Source organism: Amblyomma mixtum, chromosome 4 (genome assembly GCF_055824585.1).
Source record: "Amblyomma mixtum isolate Tamu chromosome 4, ASM5582458v1, whole genome shotgun sequence".
NCBI lineage: Eukaryota > Metazoa > Arthropoda > Arachnida > Ixodida > Ixodidae > Amblyomma > Amblyomma mixtum.
Genome location: NC_143015.1, coordinates 87,076,994 through 87,102,447, shown reverse-complemented (window position 1 = coordinate 87,102,447; position 25,454 = coordinate 87,076,994). Strand labels below are relative to the sequence as shown.

The window sequence follows — 25,454 nt, the reverse complement described above, 5'->3', positions numbered from 1 at the left end:
ACTGGCGTGAAATACACATTTGAAGTTTTTTTTTATGATCAGCACTTATTCATATGCATGTGAACCGCATTAGTCCTTTGTTTTTTGTTCTAAAATACATGTTTATTGCAGAACTACACAGTTGACGTTCTTGTGCCGTAAATTCTGCACAAGCATGCGTACTGCATCAATGTTGTTATTCTTTCGGTACTTTGTGAATGACAGTGATGCTGTTTCTTTTGTTTATCTCCATTTATGTGCTATGCTACATGTATCAACTCCCCCCCTACTATAATGCCAAATGGCGCTGTGAGTAAACGATAAATAATTAAATAAATTACGACCGCGCGGAGTTCCTTACCAGGTACTCAAGTCATGCAGCACGCGAGCGTGTTTGCATTGCGCCTTCATCAAACCGCGGCCACCATGGCCCGTATCCTGCTCCGTGTTTCTAGGAGCAGAACGCAATAGCCCCTAAGCAACAGCAGCAGGTTCATTTTGTATTGAAAGGGATCAAGCTTCACTCCTTATTGCTTATTTTCTTGCACTGCGACAAGTATGTTCATTATCTGCTACTCAGCCGGTGCTTACATAACTTAAATCGTGCCGCATTGCTGAGAACATGACACAGGACAACGAGGTTTTTGAGGAGAACTTATGTATTGCTGGTCATACTTGTGCCACTTGATTACGCGCATAATCGTCCGTGTTGATTAAAGCATCCTTTTCTTCTTTTTTTGTGTAGTTTAAGACAGAGAAAATAACTTGCACATCCTTGACCATGAGAAATATTCTTGCTCGTCACCATCCTTTTACTTCGGCCAGCTCGCTTAGCCACCTAAAAAGGAAAATGTTGAATCAGATTCACATTTCGTATATTACGCAACGTACCAAGCTTCGGCAAGTAACCTGCAACCAAGACACAGAGCCTGAGTTTCTTTTTATCTTCCTCAGAGGTTGAAGCGGAACTCTAAAGCTGAAAAAACATGCCAGTTTCTTTCCATTGGAACTTATGGCTATGTTTGTTTGTTTTTCGGGCACAAAACGGGCATTCATTGGTGAGACATTGATATGTAAAGATGCAACACCTATTCTTCCCGCTACTCGACTCAGATTCAAGACCAGTAGGGATGCCGTGATCACCATTTGGAATTGGACGGCGATTTTACCTAGCCTGAAAGATCGGCGATTAAAACAACTGGTCATACGTCATCACAAATTGTTGTTGTGTGGTGGTGGCGCCTAAATTGCAAATACTTTACCGTTTGCTTGTTTATAAAAGATTCATATTCTGCGTGCTAAACCGTTTTGTAAATTGAAAGCGGTAATCTTTCTTTGAAGGCCAAATCATGTTTGTCTTTAGTATTGATTGCAAATAGGAAAAGTGAAGAGTAGACTACAGTCGATGTCCCCGCACAAAGTTCATATTGTCAAATCCCCAAAATTATGCAAGTCGTCCTCCAAGTAGAACTTTTTGTTGGCGCTGACGCGGGGCGCTTTACAAAGGCAGGGCTGCAACTTACATTTGACCTGGAGTTTGATGGCAAGGATCAGTGTGGTGCATGCAGCCTTTATTGCAAGGGTGGCAGTTGCGGCAACGCCCTCCAGCAGTGTAACCAGGGCACAGAGCAGTCCAGACAGAAGGTTTCCAGGATTAATGCCAAGAAGGGCTTTCAGTAAGCACTGCGGAGATCAAGGCGCATTACTTGCCACTCTATGGAGAGCTTGCGCAATTTGATATTTCTATTCCTTATAGGAGTTCATCTTATATTACAGTATTACAGCGCTTTGATAATCTGCTCCCGCATTAAATCAATGCTCGCCAAATTTCAGCTGCGTGCTAGTAGCGCGCGCCCACTGCGCTCACGAGCATTGGGTTCAATCCAGGTGCTGTAAAGGTACACTCGAAACAGGAAGCTGTAAGAAGCGGGTAAGCTGTAATCTAACGCACTCCGTGTTATAATGGGAAGTGCGCTAGAGGACGGATTACTACATTTTACTCCCATATACACGTATTCGTGTTTAGAGTGTAGTGTACAAGTAGAGATCGTGGAAAAATTTGCATACTACCGCGATTGCCCTCTCCGGTCCAAAGGATCTGGAAGGTAGATGGCGGCCGTTGCCTTATGTTCCTGGCATGACAACCACGTCTAGGGTGCCCTGTGTACCCGCCTTCATTATGCCGTGATTACAAGTTACAAAACTGTCTTCCTCGCAGTTAGCAGAGGCCGCTTTAGTGATATCGCGAACAAACGCTAGGTTAAAAATGAGCCGATGCTAAGCACGCGACCGAATATCGAGCGTTCACATCCGAGGACATGGAGGAGGTTTCTACGATTAATGTATGCAGTCATTCTGCATTTTCTTCTCTTGTGGCTTACTCCTCCTTTTCTTTCCCCGTGGCCCTGCGGCCTTTTTTGGTTTTTAAAGATTGAATTTTTTTTTCAGGCAGTGGATAGGGCGTAGTCATTGTAAGTCCACATCCAGGTCGTAGGGAGATGGAAGGGATTATAAGCAACGATTTTTGTAGCTCGTTTAAGCAGCACCTGGCGCATGTGCGCAGTCCCTAGAAGAGAACCCCGGGTCTTTCGACAGCTACGTTCCCAAGCAATTACGTGCAAATACTCGTGCTCGCTGTTCTGGCAACATTGGGTCACGATGGCAGATTTCCTTCCGAGGCCGGCGGCGCGGGAAAAAGGAATACGTTACTTAAAAAAAAAAAATCCACTGACTCTAGTTGCTAGAAGATGAAGTTATCACGTTGCACCACCGTATACCGTTACCGTATACATCTCTTCCGCCAGCCACGAAGGCTGCATGCGCAGATGGTCTTGGGGGACCAGAGGGAGGCGGCGCGTGAGAAAAATCTGCTCATAAGCTGTTGGTGGGTAGAAAACCCGGTATAGGACGGTGGTACGTGCCTGTGCTAGGCTAAAAAATTCTAATCAAATATTTAACAATCAATCGTAACTTATGCTTGAATAGTACATCGGTGACTTGGCGACTTGGGGGCTCGCGTCTTACTTTGTTATTGCCTTTTAAATCTCGTTTTGAGATTTAAATCACACTTTTTTTAACTTTCATTTTTCTGGCATTGGCTTTAAAACCCGGAAAAGCTCTTAATGTCCAGACTGCGCCTGTCTTTCATATATCTATATATTTTATCTTTCTCAAAGAGGACTAGTGAAACGGTAAAAAGGCATATACGCCAAATATGGCAACTGCTTCGTCACGTGTTTGCCAAGCGCAATTTAGGATTTCAGTGTTGTTGCAGGTCGCACGTCAAAGGTCCGGGGTTTCATTTAAAAGATTGGTCACGTATTCCATACAAGGAGATAGTTTTGTGTGATTCCAAATTACCTTTCTTCTGCGCTAAAAAAGAAAAAAAAAGGCTTGAAAGGTTTTTATCACAGTATGAGTCTTACCACTATAGCTTTGACCAGGCTCACGAGAACTTCGTCCTGAAACCGAAAAGAAATAGCGCTGTCACAAAAAAGCACTGCTACCCACTAATAACAACGTCACTTAACCGTACAAATACTGCAAATGATGTTTTTGTCGTTTATTTCTGCGCATTTTCTCGGCGCTGGTGAGAACTGCCATTTTCCAATATGCGTTTTGCGAATTTATATAATAATAATAATAAATAGCTGTGTATATACAACCAACCCAATATAATTCTCGGCGTATTTAACACAGGGAGATTTGTAATGCAGTGCCTGGGAAATGACGACAATATATCGAGAACGATAGTATAAGAAAGCACACAATGAATTAACTTGCGTTGATATCCATTTAGATTTTCTGTGGTCGAACCATTTAACAATATAGAACTTTTGTTTCAGGCTGCTGAGGAAAAACATTTCGTCACGAAGATTTGTTAATGATTAATGTAACGTACATGGGAGGGCGCGTTCACTATCTCTTGTCCGAACGTTTGGAATAGAGACCGCTCGTGTGGTGTAAGCTTGTTTTAAATCTGAATTAGAATTAGTAATCGCAAAGATTAGATAGCGCCTCACCCACAGCAAGACTAATTTAATATTTGATTTTCTTCAAGCATAGGAAAAAGCTCTACAGTCCCATTTCTTAGATGCGTTCTCCGTTTAGGCAATGATGGCTTCCGTTTTGTTAACTAGGAGTTAATTGCTATGTGACAAGCCAAACTGTATACCAACTAAAGGGCTTGAATGTACGGTCTTACCTTGCAAGGGTCACCTTCCTTGCACAGAAGGAGAGCGTCGGTGAAGCACTGCAAGGAAAGAATTCCATTAGGAATCAGTAACTGACGTCACCGGTCGATATCCGCTACTGTGAATATGGAAGCACCGCTTGGTGTTTATAATGAGGAGTTCGTATATATAACCCTTATTTTCACGCTAGAGAAGATTTTTGCGGCAAAAGCAGGATATCGAGCTCCCAAACTAAAAATTTTATACAATGTTTGCAGTCCAAACAGGACGTTTTTTGACATCGCACCTTTATGAGTAACTTCGGGAATATGGCCGCGAATTACAACACAAAACTGCACAGTTGCACAAAAATACCTGCATAAAGAACAACACAACTGACCTCACGCGCAGAGTGGTCGAGATGGATCAGCGCGTGATGAATTGCTTTCCACCTTTAAAAGGTTTTTCACACTTCCTAGCCACACCTGCGGCTTTCGTCTTGGCACATTAAATTGTTCTATAGGGAGAGCTCCGAAAATTCTATTAAGCGAAATGTGAGACGTGGGCTGTGCCATTGGGTAACTTCAAGTACTCTTCTTAGCGTAAATGCGGCAGTGAGCTCCGTGTACAACGAGAAGCACTTTACACAACAACCGAGAACTTCGCTGCGAAAAACGGAGCGCACATCGCTGAGCGGTTTTCAACTCCTTAAAGGCTTATTTCTTCGCCTGGCAGGCAGGTCAGCGACTTTCAGAAAACTGTGACTGCTTCCCACTTCTTATGCACTTGAGTAACCTTCGCAGGGACGTGGATAAACTTTTTCTCGGAATGCTTGTTTTTTAGACATATCACTTGTTGAAGGATTTGAAAACTGCCAAAAATTTTGATTTTCTAGTACAGAGTACAGAGCGAGGAACTGCTGTTTACTGTACTGCTCACGGCACGCGCTTCGCACTGGCTTCGAATTTAATTCCAAATTTTTAAGAAACTCGAGGGCTAGGGAGGGCCACATGGGAAGTGTGATTTCAGTAAAGCAGAAAGTTGGGCTAGTTGGTATCGATCCATCTAAAAACGGCGCACAGAAAAACACGCAGAGCACAGGGAGAACGGACAGGACAAGAGCGCTCCTGTCCGTTCTCCCTGTGTTCTGCGTGTTTTGGAGAGGGAAGTGGGAGAGGGAAGTTCACAGCCTTATCACAATCTTCGTTCATCGCTGTCTATATTGCATTTAAATACTGGCGAGCTTTTATTTTTTTGTAAGCAGATCAAGCAAAAAAAATTTATGGCAGAAATAGGAATTGAACGTGTTTGGCAAGAAATTTTGCAATATTTTTTCTTGACCCAACATTGTCAAGAATTCGGAACAGCACCCGGGTGGTCCAGCTAAGCTTAGCGCCTAGTGGCATTTTGTTCTGCAGTCATTTCGTCATTCGCTTTTTTTTACGTTACGGAAGATGCAGGCTTGCTATTAGATCAACCTGATGGAAGCCAAGGGGGGTAGAAGCGCTGATTCCAATTTCCTGGCAGTGTTATACAACATATGTGTCTAGTCGCATAAGCTAACAGAAGAGATCGCGCTCCATGACTACTGTATCATTTGATGCGTATATGTATGTTGAATGTAATGATGTTCTCTGTGCAATGAAGCATGCGCAAAACACGCACTGAACAAATAAGCATTCAAAAATTTTCAAATTTTCAAAAAGTTGTAATACGTATTTATAATAAAGCAGAGCACGATTTTTTGTGTGCGGTGTCAGGGCACGCTAAATATCTCCAGGTGATCGAAATCAATTCGGAGACCTTCATAATGGCACCTCTTTCTCTCTTACATCTTTCACTTCCACTTTCTTTCCTGCCCATACGGCGCGGTTAAGGTGTCCACCTATATATGCGAGACAGATACTGCGCCATTTCATTTCCTCAAAAACCAATGTTTTAAACCAGTACTAAACAATAAATTCATCATCTACGAATATTCCATTCATTTTTTTTCGATAGTTCAGTGGCAAATCAGCTTTCCACTTCCTTATTGCATATTTGACGCTTTCATACCTGAACCAAAGACGTTTCTAGAAGTCACATATCGACAAAAAGTGGGCCGGAAATTAAGAGAGATTTGAGTTCTGACGAACTGACAATTTCTTTTGCGGAGCCTAATTCAGGGGAATGGGGGGGGGGCTTCAGACTCTTGTTGAAAACAACTCGTCTAGTTCCGTTTGTTCAGAAATGTAGGTCCACTGGTTAGCCAGATGTATACTGTTACTTAACAGTTTTACTTCATTCCTGAAATAAAATAAACGACGCCTGGATCATATTGCTTTGCATTAGTACATACTTTGACCATCTATGCACTAATTCAAAGGGCATAGATGGCCATTCTTTTCTGGTTATCAAATTTTCAATTTTTTTCCCCACTTAAGTACAGTACTCAATCATGCCACTGTGTGCTCCAATGTAGAACCTGTGCTTATGTCCTCGACGATATTCCCCTGGCGCACAGTGGCCGCAACATGCAAAGTAAAGGACAGAGGAGAGCAATGCAAGTTGTTGCCGTCCTTCTATTATGCAGTAACCTCATAGAAGTTGCAGCATACTGTATTACGCAAGTGCCGCCGTGGTGCCTCAGTGGTAATGGCGCTCAGGTGTTGACCCGAAAGACGCAGGTTCGACCTGGCTGTCGAATTTTGATAGAGGCGAACTTCTAGGAGCCCAGGTATTGTGCGATTTCACTGCGCTGCAAAGAACCGCAGCTGGTCGAAATTCCCGGAGCCCTTCAATACGGCGGCTTTCATAGCCTAACTTTGAAAAATGTATGCTTTAGTACGAATGTAGAACCTTTGTAAGTCGTTTGTAGATAATTGTAGGAGAAATGCATGAGAGATCTGTATGAAGTTATTCCATCATAGAGCTTTTTGTAGCAGAGGTGAACATGAATCTCCCTTTAGAGGTCCGTCCAAAAGAAAAGGAAGAACCCGCTTGCGCAATATTACAATTTTTTTTTTCAATTTCTTCAGGAAAATAATAAATTTCTCATTACAAAAGTTTTTCATGCACTCTCATTGCGAATCCAGGGTCAGGCTTGGGTGAAAGTTGCAGCCAATTAAAACGACTAAGGAGTAATTGCTTTGCAACATTTGCGTTCATCACAATACTAGAACTCTGCTTTTAGTTGCAGACAACAAAAATGAAACTATATTTGAGAAGAAGGTTAACTTCTCCTGGTACAGGTCCATTTCGCCTTTGCATCAACTGCACAGAAGTTCTGGACAAAATGCACTTCTCAGCGGGAAGTTGTAATATTGCACCATTATCAGATAACCGATGGTCGTTAGGCGAAACGAGCTGAATTTGAAGAGAAGGCAAGCATTGGAGAGGGCGAGAGAAATTTAGGTGGGTAGTAGAAATTAAGAAGTCTTCGGGGACACGGTGGCTGCGTCTGCAACAGGACATGCAGCAGGACAAATTGCGACTGCAACAGGACAAATTGGAGAGAAAATGGGAGAGGCAATTGTCCTGCAGTGAGCATAGTCGGGATGTGCTGCTGCTGATGATGAATCGATATATTCAAAAACAGTACTCTATACTTTCGTAGTTTGCGACTGTTTATTTTTAGAAATGTCTGAATTAGTTTCATATGGCACAAGTGATTATTCGATGCGATCGCAGGACATCCTTTAAAAGCAACATTCTGCTACGCATCCGAAAATTGGACCATTCAGATCAATATGTTCCGACCAGTGTCTTACCATATTCTACAGTTGCCCAAAAATACAAGCGATGTCCATGAAAGCTGGACGTGATGTCTACTGATGTCTTACACGTAAAGCCAAAGATGGAACACGCTGCAACAAAATTGTGTAGACACCTTATAAACAAATAACCTAATCATGCGCACTACTGGTGATATCTAACGAAGAAAACAAAAATTTCAGCCACCGCAGGCGGCCACGCTTACCTTGTCCAGGTTGAGTTCTCCGGGAAGAGTAATGGGGATCGGTTTTTTGCACGTCTCAGTTCCTTTGAAGATCTTCTTGCATCCAGGAACGTTGGACACACAGCAGAGCGGCTTTATCAGGCTCTTGAGTTGGATAAGATCTGGAGCGACAAGGCCCCGTAAAGCAATCCATCAGATTCATTAACCACTAGAAGAAACTGCCCACTCAAAATATAAGCTATTCCCAACTGTACTGCAAGTTTTTATTTCCTAAGCGAAGCGGCATCTTGAACATTCATTCATTAAAGTAGTGGACATCTTAACGGCGCAAAAAAAGGATAGGCCAGATGACAAAGGAATACAGGGTGCTCAGTTGTTAAGTGGCTCCGGAGGCTGGAGTCTGATTATCAGAATTAGAAATTCAATCCTTGCTTTTATAAATCTGTCCCGTGAGCTCATCCAGAAAACCGAACTGAATGAGGTGATTGAGTCTTCCCTGATGAGTCTTCCCTGATGCCCCCAGTATTCATTTTCAGCCTAGATAATCAGTTCGCGCCACTGATAAGCCTCCGACTAAAACCTGACCAAGTCTTAGGTGAGACAACATGCTTGTAGGGACGGGCTTGAATTTGTATTGTATGTGTATTTAAAGTCGTCTTGTTTGTGTGCAAAGAGAACATAAATAACAAATATTAAACTATTGGAAGGACTGTCGACTAAAAGTGATAATTAATGGCCGAAAGATCTGCGGGCACCACTTCGGTAGTGAGTTCCGCGCTTGAACCAATTTTCTTTCTTAAAACATGCGGACTGTTCTATCAATTCTTCGTGTCCTTCACAGCAGTCAGAATTGAGAAAGAATCTTTGGTGGAAAAGTCAAATGCTGTTCACCGAAAATCAAGAACCACTCATTAAAAACACAAATAGGAAGAAAGCACCAGCATTTTTAATCAAAGCTTCGAAAACTAAAGTTCCATAATTATGGTAATATTAGATGCACTGGTTTATAACAACGATTTTCGCCAAGCACTTGCAGAGTGGCAATGGCGAAACACTTAAAATAAGAAAACATCTCAGAATTGTTTTCCTTGACTTTGGACTTTTATCGACTTACCGAGGCCTATGAGATTGAGGACGAAATCGAGAAGTTCCAACAAGGCAGCCAGGGCACCCAAAGCATCGAGTTTCAGTAGGGCTGCGATCAGGCACTGCAAAGCAGAAGGGTTTTGTTATTCACTGACAGCGGGTGCATGAAAAAAAAGACATCATAAGTAGTTACGCAGTGTTGAGAAAAATGGTCCGCAGGCGAGATTTTTCCCCTTCCAACCTGAAGAATATTACCGATTAAGCTTTTCGGTCATCAGCTAAAACAGAAGCTCATAAGTACAGCTCACTTGTGTGAAAGCCGACTCCCTTTAAAAGTGATTCTACCCGCACTACAGGCATCATTGCGAAGCTGCTTGAAAAAAGGCTGAAGTTCGTAAGTCCGATGCAGTAGGTTAGCGAAGAGTGGTTTTATTTTGTCGTTCTTGTCTACTTTTCAATCTGTGTTTTGTTGTTCTGCGGATTCGATAATAAAGTGTCCATTTCATGATAAATAATATGGTGACTTCTATTGATTAGTCTGGAAGAAAAAGAATTAAGGCTTCTTATAGGCTATGTCATCCCGGTAAAAAAGTGTTCCATATAATATTCTCGAAGTCACCAGTACCGGGCGCTTTTCTTATCTAGAATTGAGTGCATGTACTCACATTGTGACATTTCAAATTAGCTTTAGGGCTGATTTTCAAAAACGATTTTTCGCACCACAAAGATACCAATCGCAAGAATGCAATCTCTTGATCGACTGGACAAATTGAAAAAAGAAACGATCACATTTTATTTGCTCCAATGCGTTTATTTATCGCGGACAGTGTAGCAGTAGCAAAATTTCTCATTTTGGGTAAGGTCTCATGTATAATACAGTTACACTTTCATTACTCACAGCATTAGTTCTAGCCTTAGCGCCATTCTCTGCAATAATTCTTCACTTCTCGAGCCTATACTGTGTGCTTTCTTCAAGGTGTAGATAACAATCGGCATTTCTGGCCACAACATTTCAGTTTTGACCGACATCTCATGCGGAACTGACACAAAGTTTATAATATGGAACAAAGGGTTTCTATTTGGATGTAGCGTCATCTCGGACGCTTTAGCGATGCAGAATTCTGTCTCTGATTTCATAATCGCTACTAGTGGCGTTGCTAGACCACTAGAGCTGAAAGCTCGTCTCGGACCGAGGAAGACAGGTTTGCGTTGGCGCTGCTGCAAAGCAGCGATCTTTACACAGACGTAATAGCGGCAACCATGGTAATTACTATACTTGTCATAGCCAAATAACTCGACTGGACGAAGGTTAGTACAAACTATTGTTAATATATGTTATGGAATGATATATATTATATGTTACAATATGGTAACTCTGAATGCGGTATGGTACAGTATAATACCTTATGATGTATGATGTGGCGGGATATGTTATGCTATGGTACGATAAATTGTACGTATCGCCCCAATGCTGTATGTGGGAATGCAAGTCAACTAAGAGGAGTTAATTTAAGATGCCCCATAATCTTTAGCTTCCACCGATCTTCCGCTGTGTGCTAGAACGCCTCTGCCACAACTACACCGTGGTGGGTAGCTATAACTGTGCTTCATTCGTAATAGCTTAAGCAGGATTACGCAAAAAATGAGGTGACATTTTCAGCTGCAAATTGACCTCTATAGGCCTTTAGAGCTGGAGTTTTGAAGGAATAGCGGTGTCGTCTCGTGGCGGCAAAAAAGTTGGCTGGGTAATACAAAGCCATCAATGCCTATGTCGCAATTCGAATGTCTTTCTTTTGTGAGTCAATTCGAACTTGTTCTTTGCCCTTTGTGAGTGCAAAAAGCGCATTCCGCTCATAGACCTCGCTTTGAACCGAATGCAGCCTAACCTTCGAAAACAGGCGCTACGAGGTGCCTTCCGGCCAAAGTTAAAATACGATAAAATGGTCAGCCTACCTCCGGTCCAAAAATCATCGGTCTCAAAACATTGCCTCCGTCGCTATGTTGCGGCCGAGGCTGCTACGAGCAAGAAGGTTTCAATTGAAACTTTGAGCTTTGCGTTTTTCTTGAACCCAGTATGAAACGGAATGAAGGCTGCGCCGGAAGCAACCGCTTCGATGCATTTATGTAGAGAAGCATCATTCCCGTCAGGCTAGCTGCTCTTCCGTGCCAAAATCTTAAATGTGGGGTAAGAGGCAAAATCCGAAGGCGCGATCAACTGGAATCGCATTACAAATTTGCCTGGAGGCCACTCTCTGCAGGAGCAGTGGCATTAAAAAATCCCACAGGTAGCCGCTAATTACAGAGGTACATGCAGCAGAACCCAGCACGCTGAAACCTTTCATTACCTCGCTTCCAGTAATATCTGGCAACGCCGAACCAACAGCAGATGGAATTATCCGCGTCCATGACATAGTACTCAGCCTCGGCGGTACTATTTCGAGATGTATAATATGCAGAAATGGCTGTATGCTTGAGCTGTCACTGTGCGTTAGATATCACCAAATGAGAAATTTCATGTGGAGTTCCCCTCTATACTAACAGAACAGGCTGCGGACGTAAAAGTACATAATATTAATAGGACAAAAAAAAGGCGCAGATCAAGGTTCGCGGAAATCGAAAGATACCTCACACTACATAGCGTGCAACTTCGCCAACTTTATTACCACCTCTACAATGAATAACGATCTGCTTCTTGCAAAATGCGGATTCCAATGTTTTGTACTTGCTTATATTTCTTTTTGGTTTAATGTACTTGTTAATTACATATAGTGAAGTGTGCGTATTTATGCAATATATTTATTGTGTCTGACTGCGTGCGGCCTGATGTTCCCGAACATTCAATCTGTTTTGCTTACAAGTACCTCTTTCTAATCTATGTCAAGACAGGAGCAGAAACTAAGTCAGGGTACTAAGAGAGAATGTGTGTTTTATTGCGTGTGTAGCCTGATGTTCCCGTACGTTGAATCCGTTTTGCTTACAAGTACCTGTTTCTAATTCATGCCAAGACAGGAGCAGGAACTACGCCAGGCTACTGAGATAGCAGCTTTTTGTGTCCGTGCTAATATTTTCTCTTCCATTTGCAAAACAAAGAATTCTCAACAAATTATATGTGTTTGTATTTGAAACATAAATGCTAGCCTGACCACCAGAGATCAAACTGCGACGTTATTCGGACGTTTCGACATGCTGAGAAACGTTTTATGTGGCACTTTTCACTTGCTAAATTAAGAAGCAAACTACGTTTCCGGACAACTCAGGCGGCGGAAATCTTTCTTCGCAACATGCTGTCAGCGGAGACCAGCAGGTTCGACAAAAAGCTTAAGCTGCTAGCAATCAACTAAAACCTCAAGGTGGCCACCGTGAATAGCTATGCGGCAGTGCAGGATCAATTGCGCCTGACCCTGGGCACATTTTGTACTTCTCATGGTTGCGATTTTATGAACTGAAGACATTTTCTTGGCTTCACGAAAATGTGAAGCTAAGCTAATGATCATCGTCACCTCCAAGAGTCATTTGCTATGTTTTGTAGTTGGTGTAATACCTGGCAAATGAGAATTAATTTCGACAAAACCGTCCTCATATCCTTTTGTAACAAATCTTCCGTTTCCCATTTTAGTTACTCGTTCAATGGCCGTGTGGTAGATAGGGTCTCTCAGTATAAATATCTTGGTGTCATATTCACGCATAACATGTCTTGGTCTAAACACATTGATTACGTATGTAATAAAGCACTAAAAAAACTAGGTTATCTACGACGCACGCTACCCAATTCACCAAAAGACACAAAGCTACTGTTGTATAAATCTCTAATCCGCCCTGTTTTTGATTACGCAGCTGTAGTGTGGAACCCGTACAAGCAGTTTGAAATTAACATGTTAGAAGCAGTCCAGAAAAAAGCTGTGCGTTTTATATGTCATCGTTATGATCGCGATTTCTCACCCTCTTCTACACTTCTCTCATTGAATTTAACCACGCTCTCCGCCCGTCGCCACACTGAATCACTAAAATTCTTACATTGTATCGTCAATTCATCGGTAAGGCTCTCAGTTAACCACTACATTAACTTTGCACCTTTATCATCTACAAGAAGTCATCACGAGCTAAATTTAATACCGTATTTTGCACGTACTAATTTGTTCAAATTCAGTTTTTTTCCCCGTTCAATAGAAGCCTGGAATTCTTTACCTGGATCCATTCGTTCATCTCCAGTTCAAAGTTTTTTAACTGCCATGGAAGACACATAATACCTGAATATTCCGACCGTGCCATTAACAGTTCCTTTTTTGTTTGTTACTTTTTGTGTGTTTTGAACTTCATTGTGCTCACTTTGTACATATTGTTGCACTTTGTTACCTTTAGTATTTTGCTTTTTGTTTTTCTTTTCCACTCCTGCCATAGCGCATAAAATTGCGCTGCAGTATGTATAAATAAATAAATAAAATTACAAATGATCTGCAATTCTGTACTCACCTTGACAAGCTTTACCAGGGCCGCAACAATGTCCGTCTACACCGCAGAAATGACATGCAAAGAAAAAATGCATGATATGCGCATTCAGATCGCACCTTTATATGCATTTCCAGCGTTCTATTCATATTCATATTTTCTTTGCTTACGAAGATCTGCCAGGCACTACTTATTTTCTTGAGGCCATCGTGCCTGTTCGACAGGCTACGTTTCGCGACCGGCAAAGTACTTAATTCCTTACTTGATGCATTTTATTGTAATTGAGCTCCTTTACACTTCCTTTTTCCATCACTTGCCTCTAGTGCAGGGCAGAAAACTTCCTTTCAGCAGTTGTGATGAGAAAACAGCCCAAAATATTTCTTAGAAAGTCCGGCTGTGCATGTCAGCCCTTGTTGAGAACCTTGTCTCTACGGCTCCTTTCGCGTCATTGTTTTATCTCGTGCATTGTACTCTCTATCCAACAGGACTCATTAGCTCATCGATAAAGGCTGGTGAATATGCTGGCGGAATTTATTAATTCATTTATTTATTTATCCTTTATTTTATTATTGCTTTATATCTTAAGCATATACAAAAGCTTTGAAAAGTGGTGTACAGATAGAGAGATGAACATAGCACATATAAATTATGTCAACCGATTTGAAAAATTACGCCAAATTCGGATATGGGCGCTAGCATAACGTGTTTCGACGCAGCGCTGCTCTGCAAGGTTAAGGTGGTAAACCACACGGCGGGCAGATGAGCGGTGGCGCAGCGGTCACGTGATTCAGGCCCAGACCATTCCTGCGGAGGAGCCGCTTCCGGGACGCAATAATGCGTATAGCAAATCAGGCATTTACTGAAACCGGTGGCAGATAGGCACCCTTGTCTTCAATCCCCGCCAAAGCTGTAAACATGCAGCGATGAAGTGACACAGCACATGTGCGTGCAGAACGTACAGTATGCCCTACTCATGCGTAAAGTGCTCTAGAAGCGCATTACACTTGAAACAAAGCGACATTTCGCCGCAATTAGGTTCTTGAAGCAGCCTTTGCCCGGAGATAGAGCCGCATAGACCTTTACAAACAGGTGAGAACAAGTGCTTTAGCCGAAAACCATTGTGTATTACTTGATCACCGTTTTTGTTGATTGGTGTGCACTGCTCGACCACTCTAATCAAGGGTGACATAAACTGGCAGCCGTCTGCGCGCTGCAAGGAGGTAGAGGCGACGCACGCCCACTTGACCACTTGGGCCGGGCGACACACCTCATGAGAGGTATTCATACTTCTCATATTGCTGCCATTGGTTGATCAAAGGCCGTGTGTAGTCGCTTCGCTTTCAACTGTGTCCCTGTCTCCCCGTTACCACGATCTTGATCCGACTGCAAAACGTTTAACCAAGCCGGCACATGGGGCTGGTCACCGGTCAACTTTGTAGCCTGTCTGGGTGCGCTTGGCGGGCGGTTAAATGCAATTTCAAGCCTCCTTTTGAAATTGTCTTTTGGGAGTAGGCACTTTCTTTGAGGGAGATCACGGGAACTGCTAGGCATTCTTCGATCTGCGCGCTGGTATGAATCGAGCGTTTTTAGACTTTGGGCCAGAGTTCATGGCCCCTGTTCGTTCTTTATAACTCCGTGGTTCGGCCATGCTTGTTCGTTTTTATCTCATAAGCAGTGCAATGACCATGATGGATATTTTGACACAAGACAGCCCTAATTCGTAGTAAGAGAGAATTCGGTATAACCGTGGTCGTTATACGAGGGCTCGACTGTATTAGAATACAGAAGCAAAGAAAAAAATTACCAACAATTGAATATAAAGGAATACATCAAATAAGTGTGTTCAGAAACAGATATGATCTGAGTGTCTATATCACGTGCTAAAGTGTACGTAACTCTCAAGGGCAAAGCCCAAGGGCAAAGCCCAAGGGCAAAACCCAAGGGCAAAACCCAAGGGCAAAACCGTATATCCCAAGTCGTTGTCTTCAGGCGCTACGCTTTTACTCTTGTAATATGAACCAGCAAGCCCAAGCGTCGACCCTTCTGCTTAAATTCCGGTTACGACTCTGCTTGTAGAGATAGCCGCAGGGCTATATACTTGTCAGTGTGGCGAACCAAACTATTTTCGAGCAGAGAATATGCACAGAGCCGCTCATTCGACCGGTATCCCTGAACACTCCTCAAGCAGGGCTGTGTTTCTAGAAGACACCGAGCATGCATGTTCGAGTGATACCAAGCCACAGCAATCGTTTTGCGTGCTCATTCTGCTTATCCACATTTACCTCTTCCCTCTATTCTCTCCTGTTGTCATTGCATAGTGTAGAAGGCACCCCTTTCTAACTCCGCCAAGACTAGTTCTGTATCATCGTTAGCCCGTTTTGCAAATACCTGAAAAAAAGTGGCTTACCGTGGTTGCTTTGCAAAGATCCAGAGAAGACCCAAGGCACTGAAAGTAAAGTTTGCAATGAACGCAGAGTTCTGTAAAGGATTTTTCTATAGGCGTATGATTTCCGTGTTCTCTGCTGTCTGATATGAAGAGCAACACGGAAATGCTGTTACGAGACCACCACTGGTGTACAGTAAAAGTGGTGTACAGTACAGTAAGTGAGGTGTACAGTAAAAGTTTTAAATTTTTACTATCTACTATTGTATATAAGCTCACGTTCATAAAAGTTACATATTCAGTTGCCAATCTCCAAAAACCTGTGCGTGTATTTTGAAGAATTGAATTAGTATGTCAGAAGTTACTTAGCTATTTACGCCGATAATGGCGATAAATAAGTGAGGAAAGAAGGCCATGTGGAGGGTTCTTAGTTCAAAAAAATTTCTCACGTATATGTTTCAAGACGAGCAGATGCTCCCGATCATTTCCGGAAATGCCTGAGAGGATCGATGATTGCTTTTTCACCTCGAACGATTATAATAAATAACAACGTCCCTGCATTCAAAAGGTGGTGAATGAAGTGTAACCCCAGAGTTCTTTCACAACTCCGGCACTCGTCAATTTTCCATTATGCTGCCATGCACAATGATGAAGTATCGCTCACCTTTCCAATGTCCAAGATGTCCGGTAAATTGGCATTAAGGCACTGGGTGGCTAGAACGTAAGCGTGCATTTTATTAGCATATCTGCACGGGTCGCTAACGGTGAAAACTCGGTAAAATAAAATTGAGAAGCTTCCTTCGCGTGATAGCAAACATATAATTGTTACTGAAAACAGAGCACTGATAAGCCAGAAATTTACCCCAAAGAACGTAAAAGTGCCGATATGACTGCTTTGCCGATACGTATATGCTGCAGGGTGACCTGGAAAAATATCTACCTGGCGAAAGCAATGGAGGAAGACTATAAATGCTGGAAAATCTTCTCAGGTGCAGTTGCAGAAGAAAAAGTTCCCAATTTATAGAGCGCGAGTAATATCGCATATCAAACCAAAAAATAGGTTAAATACGTCGGTTAGTTTACTGAAATGATTGACTGGTCATTCATGTTGAATTGGTTACCGCAAAAGCTTACTGTGTCCTTCACTTTTACGGGCGAAATTATTAGGCATTATCCATCATCACTTAAAGCAAAATTGTAATTTATTAGCATTAAACGTATTCTAGAATGTGCGTGCGTAACCTGAGAACAGTAGACAAAAAAACAGGGTAGATAAAATAGAACCTCCCTATAAACAAGCAGCACGATTTGTAACAGAAATTATAACTTTACAGCTAGAGTATCACAAATAATTCAAGGTTTATGTTTGGAAAACACTCTCGTCACGCAGGAAAATACAATGATTCAAATTCCTCCTCATTATATTCAAGAATAGAATGATTATTGACAAAACACTGTACATAAAGAAATCGGATTACGACTCCTCTAGGAGAGACAATACTAACAAAATTAGTGATTAGGTATGCCGTAATCAACACAATTAACGACAGCAGCCATTTCCCGAATTAAGCGACAGATATGCCTGGTATTGAAAATTCTACTAAGAGCTTCATTCATGGAGTTTTTTTGTCTTTTTTCGAGCCAGTGCAACTGTGTGTGCTGTTTCTATGTCTGTATTTCCATATTGTTGTTGTAAAACTTATTGTACTTTCTGTAAGCTTTTGAGTAATTTTTATTTCAGCGTTTCATCGCTTCTAATTGACCTATTCATGTGCGTTATGGCGAGCTTTTTGCCGTTGTGTGATACCTACCCCTCCCCCTATTTTACTTAACCCCCCTACAACAATGCCTTCCTGTGATGTAGGTATCATGAATAAATAAAAAAGAAAAGCATACTTCGCGTCACCACTTGAGTATTCCTGCAACTGCACCTGGTCATTATTTGTTCATCGCAGGTACCGTAGGTAACGGGCAGGTAACGGTAACGGGCAGGTAACGGGCAGGTACCGTCGGAGAAACGACCATGCCTCATTAGCAGCGCGCTTGTAGAAATTTATTTACTCGTGGTGCTAGAAGATTGTATGCAGGTGAGGAAGCATGCCTTAAGATACTGCCTCTTGGAAAATTTATTCGCACGTTGTACGTCCCACAGAATTAGCCCTCTCCCTCAGTGCATTACCACTCAGTAAATTGATGCTTTGCTTTCCGAAAATATCTCAATAGCCTGAAAAGGTGGGCCAAAAATGACGGGCAACGACAAAATATTGCCATTACTACATCAACTCAGATAGAGCTGCATTTCACCACCAATCCGCGTTCATAGGCGGCACTAATTCATATCAAGAAAAGACGGTTTCGTCATTGTCCATTCACAGATATGTACAATGTGCACATAAAAGAGGAACCAACAATAAGGACCCATACAATTAACTTGGATATCTAGGAATGAACAGAAACGAGTGTGCGTCGGCCGCAATGAAAGCAGCGCTGCAATTTGTTCCTGTTTCCAGCTCGAGGGGAACCAAATGATTTTCCCGCGACGGACAGACAAGCACGGCGTACGCCTCTGGTGCCTCGCTGTACGAAAAATAGCCTCTTGTTTTATAGCTCTAACAGCGCGAAAAAAAATGTTCGATATTAAGAAAGGAAAGGTTAAAGAAACGAAGCTTATAAAAGTGTTGCTTGAACCTACTACGACAAAATTCAGAACGCTAAACAATCATCGACGGCAGGAAGCAGATGACTGACGAGCATTGGTTCTAAAGCTTGCTCGCTTTCATTATGGTCTGTGTTGTCCGTCACCGCTATCTCACCTCGCTAGACATAAGCAGAGGAGGGTGAGGACGCCTCATAACGTGAGAATGTGCTCTTAAGGATGCACACCTAGGTCCCTGTGGCGCTGTGCTTTTCATATAGGAGTTCGTTGTGTACAGTTATTTTGTTCATTGTAAACTTTGCGCCAAAAGACATTTATTTCTATTATGAAACGAAGCCAACAGCGTGTTCTGACTGTCGAAGTTCAAAGGAATATAATGTCGGTTATGCTTCTTATTTGAGAAATGCCTTCGAGTTGCGTGGTTCACGATCAATCCATAAAAAAACGTGGAACGATAATCGTTTCAGCGCCAAATGATATTAATCGGCAGCTAAATTGGTCATCAAGATTAATGGCCGATTGGCTTAAGTTTAGCTTTTTGAAGACGGTATGGTAAACCTGCTGCCAAAGATATGACCGCATGAAATGTTTATGGGGCAGTTGGCCTCGTTCTAAGTCTGAATACTTCCATCTTTGCAAGGAAGAGGGATTGAAATCAAATCGAAGACGCCTTTAGTAAATTTATGGTAAAATATTGTGAATGTTCATGTTTAATTATTTAACGGAGAAAGAAAGAAAGACGCAACACACATGTACACGACAAGACGAAGCGCAAACTTCCTTCGTCTTCGTCTTGTCCTGTAATTATGCGTTTGGTCTGTTTTTTGTGCGCCGTTAAATGTTTAATTATGAACCGACAGCAACTGGCCCAACAGCAAGGGCTTTTTTACGCGTATTGTGAATGAACAAACAAAATCCGTAAACGCTCGTTCCTATACTGAGAGGTATAGCGGTGGCCACCGCAGCGGGAAGTGTAGTCTGAAACCCAGCAGGGAACTAAATACGTGTAAAGTGCTTGGTGCGAAGTTTCGTATAATGTTCTGTAGAACACAGGCTCTGTGTCACGGCAAAAGAAGGAGAATTGAATAAAATGGCGTCAAGGAAACTCACTATTTCTGTGACCACAAGACATTCACCGATAAGAGGAACACAAAATAACGATGTCAGGCATTGTTCGGTCAACACAGGCGGAAGTAGCAGCCTTAATGTTCATATACAATAGAATGGATTACAGGAGTATATATTAAACAAAGTGAGAAAACTAAGTACCAGCAACAACAGCAAAAAATAAAAGTGTGTCCTAAGAAGCTTAACAACGGCTTAAAAACGGAAGCTTAGCAAGTGCTAAAATATTGGCAACGAAGAACCAGAAACACACTCCGAGCTGAATCCAGCTGAAAGAAAACTAATTGCACCAGGAACTCACCGCAATGACCATCCTGTCGTATAATAACTGTGGCTGATGCCACTTTATGTTACTTTGATAGTGTTCAAGCGGTTAATTAGATTTTAAAGCGCAAGTATAGCTTGCACAAAAAGCGGTAGGGTTACAGCACTTTGCCTGAAATAGAGGCGCATTTCCCCAGGAATTCATCCAAGAGAATCCGAGCAGTAGCAATGCCAAAGGACAGCTTATACCTCTTGGAGAGTGCCTTATTACTGGCGGCACTGGGCATAGAACGCCAAAAATCTGACATACGTAGAGAGAACGCTTGCCTCATGGCTGGTATTTTTGGGGCTAATGGTCGTGGCAAGAAGTAGACTAGACTGGCGTTGATGATCAACCGAATGTTGATTTGAGTGAAACAGGTAAATCGCTCTCTTTTTTTCAACAACCATGACTCGTGCGCAAGCACCCTTTCTGTACTTGTTCATGACTGTGAAGTTGTGTATCTTAATAGACTTCATGGACATATGATTGCATCTGTTGGTGTAGCACATGTTCTCGTGGTTGGAAAGAAAAAGCACATATTGAATTCATTCGACGTTATCTCATTTCTGCTAAAATATTGTTCCTCTGAGGTAAGTATAGGAAGAGAGCAATTTCAAAACTGAGTGGGTTTCCATCTTGGCGACGTGCTCAGCCTTACCTTCCGTTCAGTGATTTGTTGCAATGTCTTTTGAGATGTATCTATAGATATTTCCTAAAAGCTATGCAAAATATTTCATGTAAATTTAACAGATTTACTGTGTAATAAATCGAATATTATATTTAAAAAAAGCCTTTGTAGCCTGTGGTTTCCGTGAGCGCTCGCAATCTGATGGTCCTTGGTTCAATGACCCGCATCTTCGGAAGCAATTCTATTTTTTCTTCTTTCCTCTACACGTCACTAATTATGTCTACTGATGACATTATGCGAGAGTATAGTGACGTCAATGAGGAATCTGGTGCTGTGAACGCCGACGGACGGCGGCTATTGTGCTAATGCGACGTGTACGGTTCAACCTGCAGTTCATATTCAGCCCCGGTCTTGAGTACATCTTTCTCCCTTGCCGTTGCGCAGTTTTCTTTCAGACTAAAGTACCAACTAGCTCAAATATGTGTTTTACTACACGTGGAACATATTCGGCCCTACAGACTGAGCGCGCAGTACGAAACGTAATAGTGCGACAAGCGACCGACAGAACTCCGTGTGGAGCAGATCTTGGAAGAAAGGAAGAACACTGAAAATAAGGCAGGCACGTCTCTAAAGGAAGTGCGGGACAAAAGAAACAGAAGCCGGGATCACGTTAGCCAAAAAGAGGTGCCTTACAGGTGGCGCTGCTCCCCAGAGCAACGGGCATCAGCAGAACCATGACGACGATTACGGGAGCCATGGTGGAAGATGATGTGCTCGAGTTGCAATCTCTCTCAGGGGCTCAGAAGACTGCAGTGTCCTCACAGTCTAAACCGGAGCGTATTTATTGGGCTCGGACGAAGGGGACATTTTTTTTTACTTCTTTCGGCACGTGTGGTCGTCAGTTACGAAACAGGAAAAATTTAAAAGGTACTGAAGGAGAAACGTGCACCACCCGAACGGGCGGAAAACACCTGAACCTGGGTTTGGACACAAGCCATACGCGGGTGCAAAACATAACTACAGGGGTTTCACCTCGTGTTGCCAACTGCAGTGGCACTATAGTGTCCCGGATGTGATTAGGTTGTTTTTCAGAAAGGCTCGAGTCGAAACGGGGATCCTGCGATAAGGACGCCTGCACCATGCAATCTGCGAGAAACACCCGTTGCCTAAAATACTATGCCCAATTAGATAGCATGTATTAAGGCATACACGTGCTTTGAAGTCTGACTGCGCAGTTTCATTTCGTATCACCGTGAAGTACTAAAGCCTCAATATACTTGCGCATGCCGTTATATTAGTCAGAACAAGGCATGAGCAGCTGGTTCGGCCTGTAGCACCCACGCCGACCATGGTAGGGGCTCGTCGGGATTTTGCCAAATATCATTCCCGTAGCGCGGGAAAGGACATACGCGCCGACAAATGCACTACTAGCTATATCTGTGTTTTGTGCTCGGGCAAAGCTTGTTTTTCCTCCACATCTGGTCGTGAATAGAGTTAACTGGAACCGAATGAGATTAGAAGTTTCATATAGCACCATAGTTAAAACCGACGCACTTGCAGGCCCAGTGGAAACAAGTTTATCCCGGTCGTGGAAGTGAGAGGAAGTGAGAGGAAGTGAGAGGACACGTGTCGTATATTGCATAAGTCTTTCTTTAGTGACGCACAAGTGTTGAACCTCGACATTCTCTTCTAGAGATTGCGTGTTTTCGTGGTAGACCAAGCACTCCTGGAACTCATGCATGGAGGCTACGGCATGCCAGAGAACCACAAGATCGCACTGTGCATTTATCTGCTCTGTGGAAAAGGGTTAATCAAAATAAAAAAATCCGAACAATTTTTTATGAATTAGCTGAAGAAAGTGGAGGTACAAGTTCAACTAGCCACACTCTTGTTCGCCGCTCCAATCTTTATTCTTGACATTCACTTTCGGAACAGCACGGGCCCTAATTCCGCCGTGCCCAATACCCTCTCAATGATAACTTGACGGGGATGGACCAGGCGTTCATTAGAAGGATTAGGTATACGGTTGACCGTACTCTGCCGCTGCCATGCCGATGGAGATATTGAAGATATGGAGCACCTGGCACATGTTGCAATTGTTCTATGGTGGTATCGGATGTGCATGTTCGACCGCCTGTGAATGAGTCTTGGGACAAGGTGTTCAGGCATAGGACCCCTACGGAAAGTTGGGCTAAGGGATGGTACGTTGAAAAACTCCACTTTGTGGCTGACGGACACACTACGAGCTGAAGCCTGCTCAGGCATCTGTATAAACGCAGCCTTCGTAACCGGCTACACCATATTGACAGCCACATATTTTGTAAAATTGCAAGTGCTCGATATAAAACCTTGCGAAAATATCCATGAAGTTCATGCTCCAGACCTTCTAAATGCGAATGCTCTATGCTTCGGTACATGAACCACACGGTTTAATGCATAAATGGACACATGGACTCTAAGAGACACTGTAATAGAGGGCTTGGGGTTCATTTCTGCCACCTGGGCTTTTTTAACGTGTGGTGACATCCCACTACACAAGGGAGTTTATGCCTTTCCGGTCAATCCAAATTCGGCTACATTCTTCAATCGCGTCGTGCCAACGTTCAATTGGATATATGAGGCGCTTAAAGCACAAAATGCATTAGCTAGACCTTGAGTCTGTAAATAATTGTACTGTCAGAGACCGCTATGACCCACACCCGCGAGAAATCTGAAATTGTCAGGATCAATCACCCCAAATCCGAGAAAGGAAGCCAATACCCCAACTTAGCCATGGGAAGGTAGATGAAGGGGGGGGGGGGGGGAGCAAGAGATATCACACGACTCGACTTTAAGAATCCTGGGGATGTGGATTCAGTCAGATCTCATGGTAGACTGCACGCTCAAGCGCCTTGGTGAAATCACCGGCCAAATATGGATGATCGCCAGAGCGGCCAACAGGAACAGTGAACTCAGAGAAACATTCTCTGCTCTCTAAGGGCTTTGGTGGGCAGGAAAACAATCATAGCCTATCCTGTCACTGACTCACATGGAGAGATATCAAAAAATAAAATACCCTATTAAGGAAAGCCCATAAGATGGCCCTGAGACTTCCCTTACGCGCCTCTTCTCTGAAGTTACTCGTATTAGGCTGCCATAGAACCGTCTACAAAACCCAGGAGCAGCTATTTATAGCAGAGAAGGAGCGCATAGTCCTCTTCGCAACTTGAACGGCCTTGCTGGCAAGACTGGCCTTTGCGGATAGTAAAAAAAAACAAGAAATCTGCATCATCCGGGATGAACTGCGTCGGAAATATTTGGTCCAGTCCTGTCCTGGAATGTGCCCATCGAAATAAAGAAAGGGAGGGTGTTGGGAGTGACAGCTAGGCCTCTGGAGAAACACCCAGTCGGAGGGGCACACGCCTCCAGCCACCTAGGGAACAGAGGGGCAGTAGCCCAGGTGATCGAACACACTTATCGGGAGGCCACCATAGGCACTGACAAATCCGAGAACCTAACGGAAGCGGCGCAAGTCGCCACGGTCCTCGCGATGGTCGAAAGCTACAGGGGGACCACTCCCTACACAGTAACGACTGACATCCATGTGGACAGCCGGAATAATCTGCCAGAATAATACCGGATTAATACAGGCACTCCAGCTTTCGAAACTCTACAGGAAGTTAATGGACACCAAGACACGCCGGCCTGGCTGGCGAATGCACGGCCGGTAACTTAGCTTGAGGATACAGTTACCGAGTGGCGGAGGACCTGCTAGAAGTCAGAAGATTGGTTCCCACGTAGATGAATTATTTGGGGTATCGATGTTAAAGAATGGCTCTCCCCCCCCCCCCCCCCCCCCTATATATAGCCAGCTAATAAAAGAACAGCCAACCGCTTGGAGGCGTCACAAGGCAAGTAAGCACTTGCTCTAATATTTACACATACTAAACAAAATTCAACTAAAAGCCTTGCAGGGCCAGCTGTCCGCACATCGGGGAGGTGGACACACTATATTGGTGCTCATGGGCAAGAAACGCCGCACGGCAGCTCCCAATTTACAAAACCCCCCAATAAGCAGTAAGAGGATGCTTTTTCCAGCTAATGGACGGACGGACGGACGGACGGACGGACGGACGGACGGACGGACGGAGAGACGGACGGATGGACGGACTGACTGACGGACGGACAGAAGGGCGGAGGAAGGATGGATGGATGAATGGAAGTTAGGAGGACTCCCTTTGAAACGGGTGGTAGAGGTTACCACCATGGTTGTTTTTTTTCTGCTCTCTTTTCTTTAATTAAGTAGTCAAACTTAAACCAAGAAGACCAGGGACAACCGCTGAACCGGGCGAGAGCTGCTGCATTCTCCATAGGGATCCACCATCCTTACCGCAAGGGTTCACTCTACTGAATAAACGTCGTTCATTCGTGCATTGCAGCGCCGCCTTAGCATGTCTGACCATTTTTTGAAGCATAGCTTCTAGCGGAAAGCAAGCCAGATTTTTTTTATCTCAACTTGCATCTTATCACTACAAGACCAGAGGGCAACAGCGGCGTTTATGTACCTTCACGAATTTTGTACAAAGTTTCATTGTAAGTTTGCCTTAGTTTGGTAATTTGTGTCAAATTTCACAGCCAAGCAAAGTTTTTAAAAGCGTAAATGAATTTTAAAACTTTCGATATCGTGGCATTGGTCGGGATGATGTCTGCGGGCAAACAGGCATGTGCGGTGCCACAGTTTGGCCTCCTCGTTGAT

General features: G+C 43.3%; 1 protein-coding gene across 1 annotated transcript; it reads right to left on the bottom strand.

Annotated features, from left to right (window-relative positions):
- Positions 1-620: 620 nt before the first annotated feature.
- Positions 621-21,568, bottom strand: LOC149347310 (uncharacterized). Its single transcript, XM_089587005.1, has 10 exons — positions 21,413-21,568; positions 16,668-16,717; positions 16,028-16,066; positions 13,645-13,680; positions 9,203-9,296; positions 8,110-8,249; positions 4,184-4,231; positions 3,405-3,440; positions 1,503-1,662; positions 621-817 (listed from the first exon to the last, which is right to left on the bottom strand). Exons 1-10 carry the CDS (start codon positions 21,474-21,476, stop codon positions 810-812), a joined length of 675 nt encoding a protein of 224 aa, XP_089443131.1. The 5' UTR covers positions 21,477-21,568; the 3' UTR covers positions 621-809.
- Positions 21,569-25,454: the final 3,886 nt, after the last annotated feature.